The following is a 19,472-nucleotide window of genomic DNA, read 5'->3' on the forward strand; positions in this document are numbered from 1 at the left end:
GAGGCAGATAATAAAATTAAGTTGTAAGGGACCTTGGTTGTTTGCTAATCCAACTCCATGTTCAGTGAAGAAAATGGTTACATGACCGATGCTTGTTTATCCTCTGCTTTAAAACCTCCAGCAAAGGAGAGCCCACTACTGCACAAGGCAGATTGTTCCACTGCTGAACAACTTTTACAATTAGGAAATTCTTCCTAATCTCTAGCCTTTGCTTTCTTGTAATTTCAGCCTATTGGCTCTAGCCCTGCCTTTAGAAGCAACCTCAAACAAAACTGTCTTTTCTGTGTGACAGCAGATATTTGAAGCTGGCTATCATCTCTCCTTAAGTCTTCATTCTAAACATACCCAGCTCCTTCAACCATTACTAATAGGTCTTGGTTTCCAGATTCCTGATGTGGTTCTCTGAACCCGTTCCGTTTTTCAATGTCCTAATTTAAAATGCAGAGACTAGAATTGGACACAGTATTCCAAATGAGGCATCACTAGTGCAGAGTAGCACTTCCAGTTGCAGGACAAGGTGTTCAGTAGCATAATGTCTCTGAACCTGGAGGGATTGGTATAGACTATTAGCCACTATACCTATTAATTAGTGTTAGGTTATTTATTAACTTTTAAATCTGTAATCTTTTAAAGCTATCCAAGCTAGTGGCTTCTACCATATTTTTGTGGTAGTAAATTTCATAGGTTAGATGGTGTTTGAATTTTTTTTTGCCTGACTGCTAATCAGTTTTATTGAGTAATATAAGAGGGAAATTCCCTATCCACTCTATCCACACCATGTAACCTTATAAACCCCTTATTTATATGTAGGGAAACTGTCAGTGCTATGGTAATTGCTGGGATGTGGTTTCACAACTGCCAATTGGCTATTATACAGCAGAACCATTCCGTGAATTTTAAAATCTAGTTTTTAAAATGCGTCATTTTGTTAATATTTTTGTCACACCCTTCCCGTTGAATGATGTACGTTTGCATTTACTTGGCTAGAATGCGTACCTAGCCGGACACGATGGGAAAGAAAAAGAGCGAACTTACTTTATTCATATGTTAGAAATCAGGGCTGGGGAATAATGTTATAGACGCTATTGGCACTTCTCGAGAAGACGGGGGTCTGGACTTGTGCCAGTATGACGTAAAGGCTAAAGGAGCTGCTGCTGTCGACGTTCCGCGTTCTTGCGCAACGATGGACTCGCAAAGCGCTCAGCGGTCTTTAGGAGAGAGCCTGCTTGGCATGCACAAGCTCCCAAATTTAATCACAGCCCTGGCATTTCCAGCTTAACTAGTCAGCTCATCCAGAATCCCTTGTTAGGTGGATACGATCCAACCATGGAGGTGAGCCCTTGCAACTTCAGCACTATATTGAGAGACCCATGACTATAAAGCCCAGGAATCGTAGCCGCTGCCAGTCACGGTAGACACAGCATTGGTCTGACTCGAAATCGGAGATTTTTAGAAAATCACGACAGCTGCTATAAAGCACTGGGAAGAAGAGGGCACTAACGTAACGCAGAGCCTCCCCCTCGCTTTCGCCCGATATATTATTCAGCCTAGCCCACGCACTGCCGTCGCAGAGTCGTGACCGTTTACAGTTACAGCCAGGAGTCTCGGGTACTTCCGGCGCGGAGCGATGACGTTGCCCCTACGGCGGGCCGGAAGGGACTATCTTGGGAGGGGCGTTCCGGCGGCAGGGACGATTTTGGAGCCTGGAAGTGAGGTGAGAGGCGATTCATAGTTGATTTGCGGGACGCGGGGAGGACCTCGGCTCCTGGGGTTATGGGGCGCTGGAGAGCAAGGCGGGGAGGGCAGGGCGTGCTCTCCCTCTCTTGCGGGGATTGATACCTCGGGTGTATTTTGCCTGGTCGGGTTGCCGCCACCCACAGCTCCCCTTGCTCCCCCCGCGAAAGGCTCTCCCTAATTCTGGAGAGGGTCGCGGGCGATGGGGAGGGCTCTCAGGCCTGGGGGGGAGGGCTGCGCCCACGATATTTCTGGACGCCGCCTCTTTTCAAGCCGGCCGTAGCAGCGGTGTTTAGCGGCTCTTGGCTGCCCGCCTCATCTTAGCATGGTATGTACCGTTTAGATAGGGCGTGCCCCTGTAGACTTGCCAAACCTCTTCTTATTTTCCTGGTCCTCGTAAAATGGAGCGTTCTGGCTCGGCCTAGCTTTGCCCTTTTCAGTGTTCTTTTCTTGAGGTCAACCGACGGTGGACTAAAATCCCTCACGCCTCAGCCTGCCGCTTTTTACCCATGTATATCAGTGAAGGTGGTGGTTGCTTGCATACCCTGTTGGTTGCATACTCAGCCTTGTACTTGACCCCATTCCTAAGATGTTTGCTTTAAGAAATGGGGCTTGGTTTTTTTTGTTTTTTTTTAATCCTATAAAAGTAGAATGAAACTCCAGTCTTTATTATTTTCATATTTCTCTCTCTTGCATGGATCTTGGGATGGCTTGTGTGGGGTTACCGCATCCTGTGAGGTAGTTTAGGTTGAGAAGTAGTGACTTGCTCAGGGGTATTCCATAATCTTAATGGTAGAATAGGGATTTGAGCCCGAGTCTTCTCAAGTTAAATGAAGCATCTTATCTGCTCTTCTCCTATACTGCTGAGCATGTACTGGGAAGGATTGGGTCCACATCAGTGATTATCCATACACTCTCTGACTCTTTGGAATGTGCATTATATCAAAGGATCAAGAAATGTTTGCTCAGTTCACCAGCCAGACAAAAATATTGTGCTTATGGAAATGGTTCCTTGAGCTGTGTTGGTACATTTCTCATCTGGACTTTTTTCACTCGTTAGGCATAATTTTTTACTCATCACAGACTAGTGGATTCCTGATCCATACTTATATCCTTAACTTAACTCCTGGTTTCCAGTATGGTATACTGTATTTTCTCATCCCCACGCATTCTCCCAAGCAAGTGTCTTGTCTCCATTTTTTTTCCTGCGTGCTGTTAAAAGCATTGGTGTTTGTTTTTGAAATGCTGACACTCTTGGAGGCCTTAGACCTAATTATGCATCTGTGCTATCAACAGGTCCCTGAGGAAGGCAATGACTGAGTACAAGCTGGTGGTGGTGGGTGCTGGTGGTGTTGGGAAAAGTGCCTTGACTATCCAGCTCATCCAGAATCATTTTGTGGATGAATATGATCCAACCATAGAGGTGAGCCTTTGCATCCTCAACATCATAGTTTGTGAGTAAGAACGCTTGTCTTTGCTTTTATGTCACAATGAGAGAGACGAAGCATGCTGCTGTGAATGTTGATTTACAAGCCCAGGGTTACTTGAATGTGAAACTTTACTCAAGTTTTAGAGTAGTTTCCAAGATGACCAAGTTCATGCATCTTTGTAGCATCAGAATGGTCACTGTTCTGCAAAATCCCCAGGGCCTTCTCAGTCACACACCTGACCTTTCCAATACTACAAAGGCTTATGACAGCGTGGCCCGATGGGAGGAGGAGAAGGAAGGCAGCCACGCTGTATGTGGGGGGAAGTCGCCTGGGAGCCGGAAGTGAGGGTGGGCTGGGCGCGTCAGCGCATCCTCCCTGGCAGAGCTCCTCTCAGTGGCTGCTGGCGGCGGCTCAGGATGGGGGAGCCGCCGGGTGGAGAGGCGCCGGAGGCCGGCTCGGTGCTGTGCCGGCTTCTTGTTTGGGTTTACCATTGGCATCAGCAGTTACCTTTTAAAACATGAGTCCCTCGGCAACAGGATCTTCCCTTCGCAGAGCCGCGCGCACGCCCACCCCGTCCTGGAGGCTGCATTGCAGAGGGACAAGGGGCAGCAGGGAGGTATCCTGCCGCCTAAATTACTACAATAAATACGAGCTCTGGAGGGGGGAAAGCGGCAGGAGGGGTAAGTAAACCCTCCCCGCCCTTAAAGGAACCCACCCCACAGTGCCAGACCACAGCTCTGCGGTTCCGTGCATACCCCTAGTGCTGAGTGGGTGCTGCATGTCTGAATGTTCCCCCATCTTTGGAGGGAACGTTTCTGAACTTGGGGAACTAGTGTATCAAGTGGAAGTATAAATACCACATGTGTACTCTTCAAATATACAGGTAGGTTCTTTTTTTAAAAAGAGACATTCAAACATGCAGAACCTTACCTGGCTTTATAAAACCCAAGACCATATCTGTAGTTACAAAAATAAGGAACTGAATACTTAATATGTATAACTTAATACTAAAGCATTTGAGTTTTTGCCATTACACCACGAGAGCCAGCGTGGTGTAGTGGTTAGAGTGCTGGACTAGGACCAGGGAGACCTGAGTTCAAATCCCCATTCAGCCATGATACTAGCTGGGTGACTCTGGGTCAGTCACGTATCTCTCAGCCTAACCTACTTCACAGGGTTGTTGAGGAGAAACTTAAGTATGTAGTACACTGCTCTGGGCTCCTTGGAGGAAGAGTGGGATATAAAATGTAAAAATAATAATTATTATTATTTCAAAAGATTATTTTCAATTATTTCAAAGAATTGAGAGGGATCCTCTGCATGAGGCAGAGGATGTTGTAGGAATAAAAGATGGAGAGGGAACTCTGCAGTGTTGGAACATCTGACTCTGATGACTTCTAATCTTTTTATACAACCAATACAGGAAAATGAGAAAAAATAATTAGGAAAGGCTCTTAGAATAAATATGTAGTTCCTAGTTTCTCAATGTATTCCAAAGCACATACAGTTATGTGTTGACACATTGTATGATGATGTGCTTGTTCATTATGTTTCACTGGTTCAAGCATATTTTCTGGCTCAAATTTTTACAGTATAAGCCTTGTTTACTTGTTTCGATCTGCATTGAATCTCTCTGTATGACAAGAGATGGTTCTTCCTCCAGTGAACTAACATCTCTGAAGGCATTGGGAAAGTGTGTAGAGTCGCCAACAGATCTCACTGGTCTGCTCAAAAACTTGGAAGTTTCTCTAATCCTTACTGAAGCTGTGTCTGCATATGAGGGACCAGTAAGGTGTGTTGTATGCAGGATTTGGAGGCTCAAACTCTTAGTTCTGAAATTGCCCTTGTATTTCCCCACAGGATTCCTATCGGAAACAGGTAGTTATTGATGGAGAGACTTGTTTGCTAGACATCCTGGACACAGCAGGGCAAGAGGAGTATAGTGCCATGAGGGACCAATATATGAGAACTGGTGAAGGCTTTCTCTGCGTGTTTGCAATTAACAACAGCAAATCATTTGCTGATATTAATCTTTACAGGTATGCTCTGCTTACAGGAGAGAGAACACACACAGTGGGAAAGGCACAGTTGCATATTGATGCTGAGCACCATTGACTGTGATCTTTGAGTAGACTATATTACTAAAGCAATTAGTAGTAACTGCTAGAATACTTATGTGTTTGCATATAAATTACTCAAATACCTTACATGATGTGGGCTTTGGGGAATATTTTGACTAGAAATTTTTCTTTTTCCAATGCACTAAATTTCTAGTTTAGCATGTTTGTTTGACTTATATTTAACATAGCATACTTTTTTCAGCTTTTGCTTATTCTTACTAGGGGTGTGCAATTCGGGTTTTCGGATGATTCGGCTCGGACCCGAGCCGAATCACCCCTGTTCTGTTTTGTGCCCGAATCTGGGTCACTCGAATCACCCTTGATTCGTTTCGGATTCGGATTTAATCCGAATCCGAATCGATTCGGGGGGTAAAAAGGGGCCCAGGGGCAAAATTTTGGGGTGGTGTGGTAGTGCCCAATGGGTAGAGTCTACCACCCCAATTTCAGGGGGATTGGGCAAAGTCCTGATTTTTGGTGAATTTTTAAAGTTTTAGTGACTTTGGGGCAGTTCGGGGGCATAGCATGGGATTTGGGCAAAAGTAGTGGGGTGGGGTGGTAGTGCCTAATGGGTGCAGGCTACCACCCCAATTTCAGGGGGATTGGGTAAAGGGCTGATTTTTGGTAAATTTCTGAAATTTTCATGTCTTTGGGGCAGATTGGGGCATATTGGGGCAGAAAGTGGGGCCTGGGGCAGAATAGTGGGGTGGGGTGGTAGTGCCTAATGGGTGGAGGCTACCACACCAATTTCAGGGGGATTGGGCAGAGGGCTGATTTTTTGAGAATTTTTGAAGTTTGGGTGTCTTTGGGGCAGATTGGGGGCAGAAAGTGGATCTGCCCCAAAGGAGTGGGGTGGGCTGGTAGATAGTGCCTAATGGCTGGAGGCTACCACCCATCCCCAATTTAAGAGTGATTGGGCAGAGGGGGGCATTTTGGTGAATTTATTTTTATGAGGTTTGTCTTCATAAGATGAAGTGTGCTAAATTGATTACTTCCTCATATTATTCATAGTAAAGGAAAGTGTGAAAAAGTGAAAGTGGTGTCATGAGAGTTGTTTAATTGAAAAAAATCTCATTTGCTATGATAGAATGAGAATTCACACCTCAGAAAAAACTTCAAATGAGTCTGGAACACAGCTCTGAATTTAACAGAACTAGCTAGCATGACATGTTCCCACAAGCTCAGTGTTAGTCTGTTTGACAGCCATTATTTTAAGGAAGAAACCAAAGGCACTGAAAACTTAATATACTTTAAAAATGTATCTTAAATGTATATCCTGGTTTTCTTCATTGATCAGCTGTGGTGGTGCAGCGGGGAAGCAACATGCCTAGGGAGCAAGAGGCTGTTCGAATCCCTGCCAGCGTGCTTCCCAGACTGTGCTTAAAGGTAAACTGTGCTGTCGAGTTGGTGCCGACTCCTGGTGACCCAGAGAGCCCTGTGGTTTTTCTTCGGTAGAATACAGGAGGGGTTTACCATTGCCATCTCCCACGCATGAGATAATGCCTTTCAGATGATCCATCTCAGTATGAGATGATGCCTTTCAGCATCTTCCTATATCGCTGCTGCCTGATATAGGTGTTTCCCCATAGTCTGGGTAACATACCAGCGGGGATTCAAACCGGCAACCTCATGCTTGCTAGGCAAGTCATTTTCCACTGTGCCATTAGGTGCCTAGTAAGCATATATTTGTACTCACCTATATCAGGCAGCAGTGATATTGGAAGGTGCTGGAGGCAGATGCTCATTTTAGTGACAATGGCAAAGGCATCATCTCATACTGCACAGGAGAAAGGCAATGGTAAACCACTCCTGTATTCTACCAAGAAAACCACATGGCTCTGTGGTCTCCAGGGATCGACACCAACTCAACAGCACAATCTTTCCTTTTCTCCATTGACTCAGAGTGGCTTTGTTATTCTCAAAGAGTTACACATGAGAGAGAAATTTCCTAGGTATAAATCTTCTCCTTGTATTCTGTTCACACTTTCAATTAATACCTGCTAGGGGAGTGGAGTCATACCCACTAGCTCTGCTCTAACCGCCAAACATTCAGTGGAAGGCAAGAACAAGCTTTACGCACCTGTAGAGCTGCCGCCTCTCTTTGAAAGCATGAAATTTGCGGGGGCAGGGCCAGTACACACACATGGGGGTCAGGAATTCAGCCAGCGACCATGATCCAAATCCAAGCATTGGATGGAACATGAGAAACGGACAGCATCATCTAAAAAAGGTTAATTACAACTTTAAAATTGCCCAGTTTGAGGGTGACTGTCTCTTTTCCTTATATTTTTAGAAGATGGAGAAACTTTCCACAGAAAATGTAGGGTGAACACTTTTTCACTGTTTCATCAATGCTTGCATGATCAAATTTGTGGAAGGGCACTGAAGAAGTATCAGACACATTATAGTACACATCTTAGCAAGGGATGGAATAGGAGGCTTGGTTGAATAAAATACTGGGCTTGGAGGGCACCATTCCAGTCCCAGCATCTGGTTTATATAGTAACATATCAGACTGAAACATGGCATGGGGATGTCTTTTTCCACAACCATCTCTTTCTCTAGAGAACAGATTAAAAGAGTGAAAGATTCGGAAGATGTACCAATGGTGTTAGTCGGAAATAAGTGTGATCTGCCAACACGGACAGTAGATACCAAACAGGCTCAGGAAGTAGCCAAGAGCTATGGGATCCCCTTCATTGAGACATCTGCCAAAACAAGACAGGTAATGAAACTCGATACTTGTGCTTTATTCTTTCTTAGGAGACTTGCCAATATTACAGGAGCTGGTTTGTGAAGAAGAGGGATAAGGCTTTAGCTTAGTGTCAGAGCATCTGCTCTGAATGCAGAAGGTCCCAAGTTCAACCCCTGGCATTTCCAGGAAGGGCTGGGAAGGACTCCTGCCTGAAACCGGGGGTGGGGCACTGCTGCCCGACAATACTGAGCTAGATGGACCAGTGACTTGACTCGGTATAAGGTAGCTTCCTATGTACTTCTATTAAGAGGTCAGATCTGCTGTCATAGGCAGTAGTAAAGCTTTTCCTGTTACAGAGCATCATGTGATTTTGCAGATGGGGAGAAGGCCTTATTGTTAACTCTTTTGCCCCAGAGTTACTGAGTTTTCTTTATCTGGAATTGGTTTTATTACTTTCCATAAGGTTCTTGTCCACAAGAATGTAAGGTCCCAGTAGTAAAAGGCATCACCTGTCTCCTGATAATTTTGTTCCATCCACTTACCTTTCGCAGAGTGATTTAAAGACTAAAAATCTTTGTGAGGTGTTGGTTGTTAGTAGGCAACCCCACTTTTCGCTGTGGTGAGGATGTTCCCATATCTATTTATCATCTCACAATTCCCCAAGGAGAGGGAGGGCAGTAAAGCACTTCATGACTGGCATGCAAAATCCTGATTGTTGAAGAATGAGGAGCTCCAGCTTTGTGAAAACCATTGTTGGTAAACTTAACACAGAATGCTTTAAGAGAAATGTATGGAGAAGGGGCAAGATGGCTGATCTGCTCGCAAGAGAACATGTTTCTGACCTTATTGCCCTTCCTGTTCAGGGTGTTGAAGATGCCTTTTACACACTGGTAAGGGAGATCCGCCAATATCGAATGAAAAGACTCAACAGCAGTGAAGATGGGAATCAAGGCTGCATGGGGCTACCATGCCTTGTGATGTGAACAGGTGGGTTGGGGCTATTTTATGTCTGGCAAATGTTGGGTTATGTGTGTGTCTTTTATCTTTTTAAATTTTATTTGATCAGAAATACCAGCAGGAAAACATAAGAAAATAGAAAAGAAAAAAATGTGTGTGTCTTTTAAAGGAGCACCCTATCTTTTGAAGCATAGCTCCTCAGTTCCCTACAAAACAACTTTTACCCAGTAGGCATGAGAAGCTATGGGCGTCAGAAAGTTGCAGGCAGTCTGAAGAAAACACAGCTGAGTTGAACCTGACCCTCTGCTTAGAGAATGCCAGAATGTTGTACTGTAGAGAAGGAAGGTGGGAGTTTCAAGTGCCTGGTAGGGAGGGACTATGGGTTACCACTGCAAAGTTGAACAGGCTTGACAAAAATCTTTGGGGACCGTTGCCACAGTAGGTAGTGTGTCACTCTGTAGCTCTACAGACCTACTGAAGGCTATCTAATGGACATCAGATCTCTGCTACAACTTATTTTTTAAAGCATTCTCTAACGATGAGGCCAGATCACTTCTGATGATAGGGATGATAATTCCTGCTGCCATGGTTTTGCTATCCTGGGCATGCCTTATAGCATGCTTGGGTTCTGTGGGCTCACTTTACTGGAAATTGATAACTACTGTTGTGGTTTTCCTTGTGAATATGTTCAGGCATGCTGAAATGCATAGCTGTTCTTAGAATGTAGAATATATAATAGAAGAACACTAACAGAGCATACTTATTCATTTCAGCTGCCTGGAACACCTGGCCAAAATTCCTCTGGATGGTGAAACTTAATTCCACTGGGTTGCATTTTGTGATGAAGCCTGGCCAGTATCCTGATGCCAGTTGACCCCTAATATTTTTTTCTATGAGCACCTGAAGAGAATGTCTCTGAACAGCTACCTCTTTGCTCAGCTGAGCAAGCAAAGAAAATCTCTCCTCTGATATGGTGGGATTTTTTCCTCTTTTTCTAGGGTAGTTTCAAACAGAGGAACTGGTTGTGTGTGAAACTATAAAGACTAAATGCTATGGCAAGAGAGCTCTATGTCTGGAAGGAAAGCTGGGGTGTCCTGCGATCAGATACTGTATTGAAAAGCCATCAACACTGTACGGTAATGCTGTGAATGGCTTCCTATGCACCATTTTCAAACAGAGAAGTACTTGCAACATGCCCCTGCACTGTGTACCTAAAACGTTTCAACAAAGAATCCACTTATCGTACCTCCTTTGGCCTCTTCAGTCCTTTGCGTTTATGTAGTAAAAGAAGAGATCGTTGATAACCAAGTGCCTATTTGCAGAGGCAGACCAGAACTTATTCTTACCTGCCAAGTCTGCTTCCTGGCTGCTCCAGGAACTTGTCCATCCTGGACATATGAAGCTGCCTTAGACCAGTGGTCTGCCTAGCCCAGTACCGTCTGACTCAGACTGGCCGGGGCTCCCCGAAGTCTCTCTCCTTGCTAACAGAGGTCTTCTAATTGGACTTGCTGGGGTTGAACATTTGGACCTTCTGCATTGCCACTGCGCTGTAGCCCCTCCCCAGTCATAAGAAATGCACAAGGACTTTTCTGCACTATTAGCTAAAAGATGCTCTGGTTTACAAGACCCTCTGGGGAGACTAGCACAGTCAGCTGCCATCTCCATGTTCTATACATTCCATTTAGCTTTTCTGCTGTGCTTTGAAGCCACTGATGTTTCCTAGCAGGTCCAGCTAACAGCTGTGGATGCTACTACAACTTGCAGCTAATTCTGATGCCAAGTCTAAATCATGGCTCTGAGGACCATTTAGAAAGGAGTGAGCCATTGCAGCTATGTGTGCACTCCTTCTTAAAACGATGAATATTTTTCGTCAGGCACAGCCTCTTTAAGCTTTTAGTCTGTGAATAGTGTATCTGGAGCCTGCCTGTAACAAAATGTGTCTTGAGTGCAGCCCCTGGACGCTGTGCTCCAGTCAAGCTATAGGTAAAGAGTAACTCAGAAGAGAGAGCTAAGGCAAAATGGAAGGGGAAGAAAATGAATTTAATTGTCTGTGGACAGAACTTAATGTGCCTTGTTGCACATTCAACCTCAAATCCTTGGAGCCGGATACTTCATTAGTCCTTGTGCCCACAGGCCATGATTCTTTGTCCAGATTAATTTGGAATGAATAAGAGCTTTGTTCTCCTTTATTGCTAGGAGATGGTTTTGGGATAGGTAACCACTATCTGAAATGGATAAGGCATGATGTATGCATGTATGTACACCACTATCTCATGACTGACTTGCAATTGAATGTGTGAACTGCTTCCATTGAAAAGTACTATGCTTCACACAGGTTGTTGCTGCTTGTTGTATGCACATGTTTGAAGACTGCAGTAGAAACTGAGTTCTTACTCATAAGCCCTTGACCGGTGATGGTGTTGTATGCATTTTACTGCACGTGCTGTAAGGCTGAGGAGGAAACCACTGTATTATTACAAACCATGAGAGATAGTGGACAAGTGTTCCCAAAAAATAGCTTTGCTCTTGACTAATATAATTATGTATCAGTTCAGGAAATCTGTCTGAATTTTACTTACTGACCTTACATGGAGACAAGCAATGTTACAAGAGAGTATTAGCCAGATATGTTAAGCCATTAAAAATCAAGCTCCAGCCATAAGGCATCACTGGGCTCATCTTGGTGAGAGACGATTGCCTGAGCAACAAAGGTGTGAACAAATTGTTAAAAATCCTTTCCTTGGCTTTGCTCGATCATCGTAGAATAGCTCTAGACACTCTTCTCCCCCCGCCCCTGGCAGATTTCTGTGGTTGAACAACCAACCGCTCAATTGTCAGAAATTCAGCAGATTAATTGGTGGAGAATGCTGAACTTGTGTGGAATTTCTTTCCCTGTGCAAGGCACAGGAGCACTGAGAGAGTGGGAACTGGGAGTTTCGTAGTGCCACATTAAATTAACTGGACTGACACCCTTCAGAAATCTCCCTTAGCTGGAAATCTCCCTTAGCAGTTTAAAGGTTGACTGCACAAGCTGAAGATTAAGTGTCATATTTGGCTGTGTCTTCTGCATGTTAGCAAGTGAAAATGCATCCGAGAAGCACATAGCAAGGTACTAGCCAGTCTCGCACCTGTTAGACGCACAGTCATGGAGTTTAGTTGCTGGGGGTGGAACTCTGCTTTCAGCACAGGTGAAATATCCTAGTGTGAGTAGAAAGCAATGTCAGATGAATGTGAATTAAGTCAGCTGGCTTTCTTGCCTTTTAAAAAATCTCATGTGGTGACTGAACCAAGTCCTCAAGCATAGTACTGCTGTACTATAGTAAATATTTCAAAAGGCATGAATATGGACTTGTACGTCTATGCTGAGCCTGGTGCAGCATCCACTCTGTCAAACACAGGATGGCGAATCTTGCTGCGGCAAATATCTTCCTGAGTGTGGATCCCTGTACTCAAGGTGGAGGATGCTGAAATGCTAATTAGCAAGGCAATATGTGCTTAAGTGCAATATTCAAGGATGTCTCTGTGTATTCAGGAAATAGTAATTCATACACACACACACGGATCCTTGTTTTGCCATATACTAAAGCAATGTCATTTTAATTTTTGTAAGAAGCCCTGGCCACAGAAAAAAGATCCTTGGAAAACATCTGTAGTAAAGCATAAATCAGGCCAGAGATGGGAGGTAGAGGAGGACACTAGATCTGGAGCTTGATAAAGATTGTGTTCTGACAGAACAGGACACACTTTATTATTATGGGCTGGGATCAATGAGTCCTTGCTTTTGCTACCTACTTATAAATCTTCCCAAATTCCCAGGCTGGTACTGTTAATATTCTTCTAATACTTTTGTTAACACCTTATATGCTGATCATATCTGACTGCTCTCTACATTTAGCTGATTAGAAAACATGATTACTGTATATCTCACTCTTATTTAAAAAAAATATCCATTGTGTAGCAAGCTTTTTGAATTCCCCTAGGTCTAGAGACCATTAACTGCGCAGCTGTGTTGCTTATGAGATTAACTGCTGGTTAAAGTAAGCCCCAGCCAATTGAATGAACAGGAGAAAGTGTCTCTTGCTGCCTAACAAATTTGAGTGCTGGGATGTTTAAATGTAAGTTTAAAAACAAAACAGTTGTGTATTCTTACTTAGTTTACAAAAAGCCTTATTGCAGTGCTGGTCTCTTAAGCATTATCCAACAGAGTAGTATATTTGACAGAAGCTGAGCACTACCATGCTCTATTCCTACCCACTGATCAAGAAGGGAAACTTGTCTGTGTGAGCAAATTCTAAGACTGTATGTGTGTCATTGGTGCCAAATCAATGAGGTTATGGCTGTGATAGGGTGTAATGCTGTGGCAGCTAATGGAAGGGAAGATCTCTCTTCTTACATTCTGGAATGATAGGGATCCTATTCTATTGGTTTACCTTTATTTGGATATCAGAAAAGGCAACTAGTCTCAATACTGCTGTAACAGCCCCAGTTACTGATGGTGCTGTGGCTTTATCTTTGCTTAGCTAACAAGTACACTTCCAGATTTGATCTAGCTATTAATATGAGCCCACTTCTTTGAAGAATTCCTATAATATGTGGATAGTTGGGGAGCCTTTCATCAATCATGGTTGTATGGCACTCAACATACTTTCTTTTCTGGAGGATGCCAGGCCCCAGCACTAAAGGTGGACACTTCAGCAAAGGATTAATGTCAATTTCATTGTAACGCAAGTCATTTCTCACTGATGTTTTTAAGCAGATAACGTTTGTAAAATTTTCTAAAATATATATTATATATATTATTCCTTGTGTGTGTGTGTGCTTTGCGAGGTATTTGAGTTTCAAGCAGCCTCTTCTGTTTATGAAATATCCCAAAACACTTCACGTCGTAGAAAGTGAGTGGTTCCTGCCGGAGCTTGTACTTGATTGCTGTACCAAAACCTGTTAACTATTTGCAGACTGAGCCTATTGGCAAATAAGTGTGGTCCCCCTTTGAAATCCATGAGTAATGTTGATAGGGTTGGGATCTGGGCTAATCTGAGTCTTGTTTTGATGATTCAAGCTATGGTAGGTCTGCTGTTGCATCATACAGGCTTTTCTGAAGGCAAGAACATGTGTGACCCCTTGCCATACCTGTCTTTCTCCTCCCCTCTCGTCTTGCTTTAGCCAAACTACTTGGAATGGGGGAAATGCCTCTTGATTCCTTTACAAAAGTGTCCTGAAGCTGAAGGTTTTTTCCTTCCTAAATTATACTTTGTGGTGTGTCTGGATTAGGAAACTTCTGTTAATCAAATGGAAAGGGAAAATTGTTCCTGGGGATCTTATTTAAGAGATGTGTATCCTACTATACATTCCAGAAGGATTTCAAAGCAGCTAATGCCAAAAGGAGTTCTACAAGGTGGGTGCAGCTACAGAGAGAGCCAGTTCTTTCAATGATCTAATTTACCACAGAGAGGTGATGCAAAGAACAGCCTCCCTTTTAAACAAAACCAAACCAGCTGCTCTAAGTTCCCTTCTACTTGCATGCCGCCTTAGCTCTCTAATAATTAACTTGCGCCTAAAAACAAAGGTGCCATACAATATGTAGTATCTATGGGCTAGCCCATCTTCAGCTTGTAAATAGTTGTCAGCCTTATTTCAGATGATGCTCAGGATTAAATCATGTAAACCTAAATGTGATATGCTGTGTTACTCAACTGTGTTGTACCTAAAATCATGCATTAAATGCTCTCTGGCATTTTTATATATCATGGTCAAAGGAGCCTGTTGGTGAGATGAAATAGAATATTAAATTAATTAAATAATACCATGAAGCTTGTTGGGCAGCATTTTAACCTTCCTGCACATAAAATAACAGATGTCAGGGTGGCTGTACTTAAGAAGATATATTCATGGGGACGTTTGGAATATAAAATAGAAGAAGAACCTGTAGTATAATTTGATAGTGTCACTCTCTCTTTGAATAGAGATTATGGGCTTTTATGCACATTAGAGACACAGTCGGTAACTTCTCTCCTTTGCTACCTGGTCTATCTAAAACCATTGGCATACTATAAATGTATCACCAAATGCATACAGAATGTTTGTCCTACCTACCTGTAAATGACCATCCATGTGTTCATCTTGCACCTGAGGAAGTGTATTATAAGCCACAAAAGCTCATGCATTAAAATATTAGTCTAAAAAGTGCTGCTTTATCTCCCCCCCTCCACCCCCTGCTCAGGATTAGTTTAGTCATGGATGGCAAACCTTAGCTTGGAGGGATGGTGAAGCAATTTAACTTCACTGTCTACTGCTGTCATAGCATGAATAACTGAAAACTATTTTGTTGGCGATGAGTCTGTAGGAGCTATGAAATCTGTTTTTCCTGCTGTGTTTGCTGAATGATACAATATGTTTAGTCTTCCAGTTTCAGTGTGGTTTACTAGTCAGTTGGCTAGAGCACAGCACTAGGCTAGACTTCTGATCTCGTTCTGGGCTCTTAATTTTTGACATGCTCAGAGATGTTCAGCAAAACATGCCACATTCCTATTCCTGTTTCATTTGCATGTATGGGTATTACAATACAACTCTTTCCCAGGGGATCTGGAGGATAAATGCACTGGGAAATAGTAGGTGCTACAACATGAAGACAAAACATCGAAGTCAGCCCGCTTTCCTGAAAGTGTAGGTAGGTAGCTTATCTCATTTATTGGAGTTGTTTGGTTCTGTGTATCAGTGTGTAGAAGCTCATTTTAAGAAAAACTCATTAGGAAGCTGCTGGCCAATCTGAAGTGTTTACCAGTCTTCTTGGAAGAATAATAGAATTGTAATACTTTGGAGGGCTATTAGTTCGACCCTCAGCTAAATGTCAGAATCTGCTTAGCATCTCTGACAGATGATTGACTGTCGAGAGCCCACCACTGCATGAGGCAGACTGTTCTACTGTGGAACTACTCTTACAGTGAGGAAATTCTTCCTAATGCCTAGCGAACTCTAGTTAAAGTGTGCCGTTGAGTCTGTGCCAACTCTTGGTGACCACAGAGCCCTGTGGTTGTCTTTGGTAGAATACAGGAGGGGTTCACCATTGCCATCTCCTGCACAGTATGAGATTATGCCCTTCAGCATCTTCCTATATAACTGCTGCCTGACATAGGAGTTTCCCCATAGTCTGGGAAACATACCAGTGGGGATTCGAACTGGCAGCCTCTGGCTTACTAGTCACTTCAACCCATTGGTTCTAGTCCTCAGGAGCAACAGAGAACAATTCCATAGAGCTGTTAGAGGTTATGGTTGAATGAATGGGACTAAAATGATATTGTGTGTGTGTGTGTGGTTTTTTTGTTTTGGCAAAGATACCCTTTTTAACAGCTGCAGCTGTGGTATTTTATTTATTTATTTTATTTATTTATTTTTACATTTTTATACCGCCTTTCGTTAAAAGAAAACCCCAAGGCAGTTTACAAAAATTAAAAACATACAGTAAAAAACAGTAAAAACATCAAGCTAAAAACAGGCATAAAAACAAGACAACAGATAAAAACACACAAGAACAGCAGTAAAAGACAATTATGTAAAAGCCTGGGTAAAAAGCCAAGTCTTTAAAAGCTTTCTAAAAGCTGTGATGGAGTCTGAGGAACGCATGGCCACCGGGAGAGCATTCCAGAGTCTAGGGGCAGCAACAGAGAAGGCCCTGTCCCGAGTGCACGACAGCCGGGCCTCCCTCATTGTCGGCACCCGGAGCAGGGCCCCCCCAGATGTCCTAGTCAAGCGGGCAGCAACCCTTGGGAGCAGGCGGTCCCTCAAATACCCCGGGCCCAAACCGTTTAGGGCTTTAAAGGTCAAAACCAGCACCTTGAATTGGACCCGGAAACGAACCAGCAGCCAGTGCAGCTCTTTCAAAATGGGGGTGATATGTTCCCAACGGGCAGCTCCGGATAGAACCCTCGCTGCCGCGTTTTGCACTAGCTGTAGTTTCCGGATATTCTTCAAGGGCAGCCCCACGTAGAGCGCGTTACAGTAATCCAGCTGCGACGTGACTAAGGCGTGGGTAACTGTGGCCAGATCTGCCTTCTCGAGAAAGGGACGCAACTGGCGCACCAGCCGAAGCCGTGCAAAGGCACCCCTGGCCACCGCCTCCACCTGAGCCTCCAAAAGCAGAGCCGGGTCCAGTAGTACCCCCAAGCTGCGTACTTGCTCCTTCAAGGGGAGTGCAACCCCATCCAGAACCGGTAAAGTCTCCTCATCCCGATTGGCTCTCCTACTGACCAACAGTACCTCCGCCTTATCCGGATTCAATTTCAGTTTGTTAGCCCACATCCAACCCATCACGGCCTCCAGCCCCTGATTCAGGACATCCACCGCCTCCCTAGGATCAGATGACAAGGAGAGATAGAGCTGAGTGTCATCCGCATATTGCTGACAACTCAGTCCAAATCCCCGGATGACCTCTCCCAGCGGCTTCATGTAGATAGCATGGGGGACAAGACCGAACCCTGCGGGACCCCACAGGCCAATGGCCACGGGGCCGAGCAGTAGTCCCCCAGCACCACCTTCTGGACCCTCCCATCAAGAAAGGACCGGAACCACTGCAACGCAGTGCCTCCGATTCCCATACTCGAGAGGCGGCCCAGAAGGATACCATGGTCGATGGTATCGAACGCCACCGAGAGGTCCAGCAGAACCAACAGGGATGCACTCCCCCTGTCTAGTTCCCGGCGTAGGTCATCCACTAGAGTGACCAAGGCAGTCTCAGTCCCATACCCAGGGCGGAAGCCAAATTGTAAAGGGTCCAGATAATCCGTATCATCCAAGACCCTCTGCAGCTGGGACGCCACCACACGCTCCATCACCTTGCCCAAGAAGGGAAGGTTAGACACAGGTCTATAATTGCCCAGGTTGGAGGGATCAAGGGAGGGCTTTTTTAATAGAGGTCTTACCACCGCCTCCTTAAGGCACGATGGCATCCTGCCCTCCCTTAACGAAGCATTAACGATCACCTCCAGCCATCTGCCTGTCCCCTCCCTGGCAGCTTTTATTAGCCATGAAGGGCAAGGGTCAAGAGCGCACGAAGTCGCCCGCACACTGCCCAGGATCTTGTCCACATCCTCAGGCCGCACCAACCGAAAAGAATCCAACACAACGGGACCAGATGGTACCAAAGGCACGTCTGCCGGAACTGCCAAAACTCTGGAGTCCAGGTCAGCACGGATGCAAGTGACTTTATCTGCAAAGTGACAGGCAAACCGATCACAAAGAGCCGTAGATGACTCCTCCCCCATTGTCCGGGGGGATGTGTGGAGCAATGTTTTCACCACACGAAACAGCTCTGTTTGCCTGCACTGAGCAGACGCAATGGAGGCGGAGAAAAAACGTTTCTTCGCTGCCCCCACCGCCACGGCGTAGTCCCTAAAATGGGCTCTAGCCCGTGTTCGATCGGATTCGTGACGCTCCAGCCGTTGTCTGAGTTGCTTCATCGCCCTAAGCTCCGAGGAAAACCAAGGAGCAGAACGGGCTCCACCAAGCCGGAGAGGGCGCTTGGGGGCAACCATGTCAACAGCCCGGGCCACCTCTCCATTCCAGAGATCAACCAAGGCCTCGACAGGGTCACCAGCTCTGGACACTGGAAACTCCCCAAGGGCCGTCTGAAATCCAAGCGGATCCATAAAGCCTCTGGGGGCGGACCATCTTAATCGGCCCACCACCCCTGCAGAGGGCAGACGGAGCAGTCAAACTAAACCCCACCAGGTGATGATCTGTCCATGACAAGGGAGTGATCTCAAATTTCCCCACCTCCAGATCATTTATTTCCTGGTCGGCAAAAACCAGATCCAGAGTGTGTCCTGCCATGTGGGTAGGGCCCGATACCAATTGAGACAGGCCCATGGTTGCCATGGAGGCCATGAAATCCTGAGCCGCACCCACTAGGGGGGCCTTGGCGTGGACATTGAAATCCCCCAAAACAATAAGCCTGGGGGAACCTAAAGCCACCTCCGAGACCACCCCCGTCAGCTCAGGTAGGGAGACTGAAGTGCAGCGGGGTGGTCGGTACGCCAACAGAATCCCCAGCCTATCTCGGAGGCCCACCCTCAAGGACAAACACTCGAAATTCTGAGATTGCCTGACCGGGCACCTGGAAACGGGGAGGGTCTCTCGAAAGATGACTGCAACGCCTCCTCCCCGACCCTCGAGGCGGGGCTGCTGCACGATCTGGAAACCTGGAGGACAAAGCTGAGAGAGACCAACCCCGCCCAGCGCATCCAACCAGGTCTCTGTCACGCATACCAGGTCAGCGCGCTCATCCACAATCAGATCGTGGATAAGAGATGTTTTTGCATTAACTGACCTGGCATTCAGCAGCAGCACCCTAATCCTCGAGGGAGTGTTCTCAGAGCTCCCTAGGGTCAGAGGGTTGGGAGAGGGGCCGGAAAAAGGAACAGGCCTCAATTGCCTGGACCAATTTCCCCAGTAACGGCCAGCCCAACTCCCACTGCCATACCTCCCTCTTCCCACTACCCGTGATATTGCCGCCCCCACTCCAGACCCACTTTTTCGCTCTCCCAG

At 45.4% G+C, this 19,472-nt stretch overlaps 1 protein-coding gene across 2 annotated transcripts; it reads left to right on the forward strand.

The window, feature by feature from the left end:
- Positions 1 to 1,591: 1,591 nt before the first annotated feature.
- On the forward strand, positions 1,592 to 14,675 carry NRAS (NRAS proto-oncogene, GTPase). 2 transcript variants are annotated; one of them, XM_053249059.1, is made up of 6 exons: positions 1,592 to 1,714; positions 3,031 to 3,157; positions 5,025 to 5,203; positions 7,847 to 8,006; positions 8,840 to 8,963; positions 9,707 to 14,675. In XM_053249059.1, the coding sequence occupies exons 2-5, from the start codon at positions 3,047 to 3,049 to the stop codon at positions 8,957 to 8,959; spliced, it is 570 nt and encodes a 189-aa protein (XP_053105034.1). In that variant the 5' UTR covers positions 1,592 to 1,714; positions 3,031 to 3,046; the 3' UTR covers positions 8,960 to 8,963; positions 9,707 to 14,675. The 2 variants fall into 2 exon arrangements, with proteins under 2 accessions (XP_053105034.1, XP_053105033.1); XM_053249058.1 differs by lacking the exon at positions 1,592 to 1,714 and adding an exon at positions 1,729 to 2,062.
- Positions 14,676 to 19,472: the final 4,797 nt, after the last annotated feature.

This window comes from Hemicordylus capensis, chromosome 4 (genome assembly GCF_027244095.1).
Source record: "Hemicordylus capensis ecotype Gifberg chromosome 4, rHemCap1.1.pri, whole genome shotgun sequence".
NCBI classification, from domain to species: domain Eukaryota; kingdom Metazoa; phylum Chordata; class Lepidosauria; order Squamata; family Cordylidae; genus Hemicordylus; species Hemicordylus capensis.

What these genes read in the sequence shown, in the direction of transcription:
- NRAS (XM_053249059.1), top strand. Translation starts at nt 3,047, where the DNA reads ATGACTGAGTACAAGCTGGTGGTGGTGGGTGCTGGTGGTGTTGGGAAA. An exon ending in GCTGATATTAATCTTTACAG is followed by an intron (nt 5,204 to 7,846) that starts GTATGCTCTGCT and finishes CTCTTTCTCTAG; the next exon opens with AGAACAGATTAAAAGAGTGA. An exon ending in CATCTGCCAAAACAAGACAG is followed by an intron (nt 8,007 to 8,839) that starts GTAATGAAACTC and finishes CTTCCTGTTCAG; the next exon opens with GGTGTTGAAGATGCCTTTTA.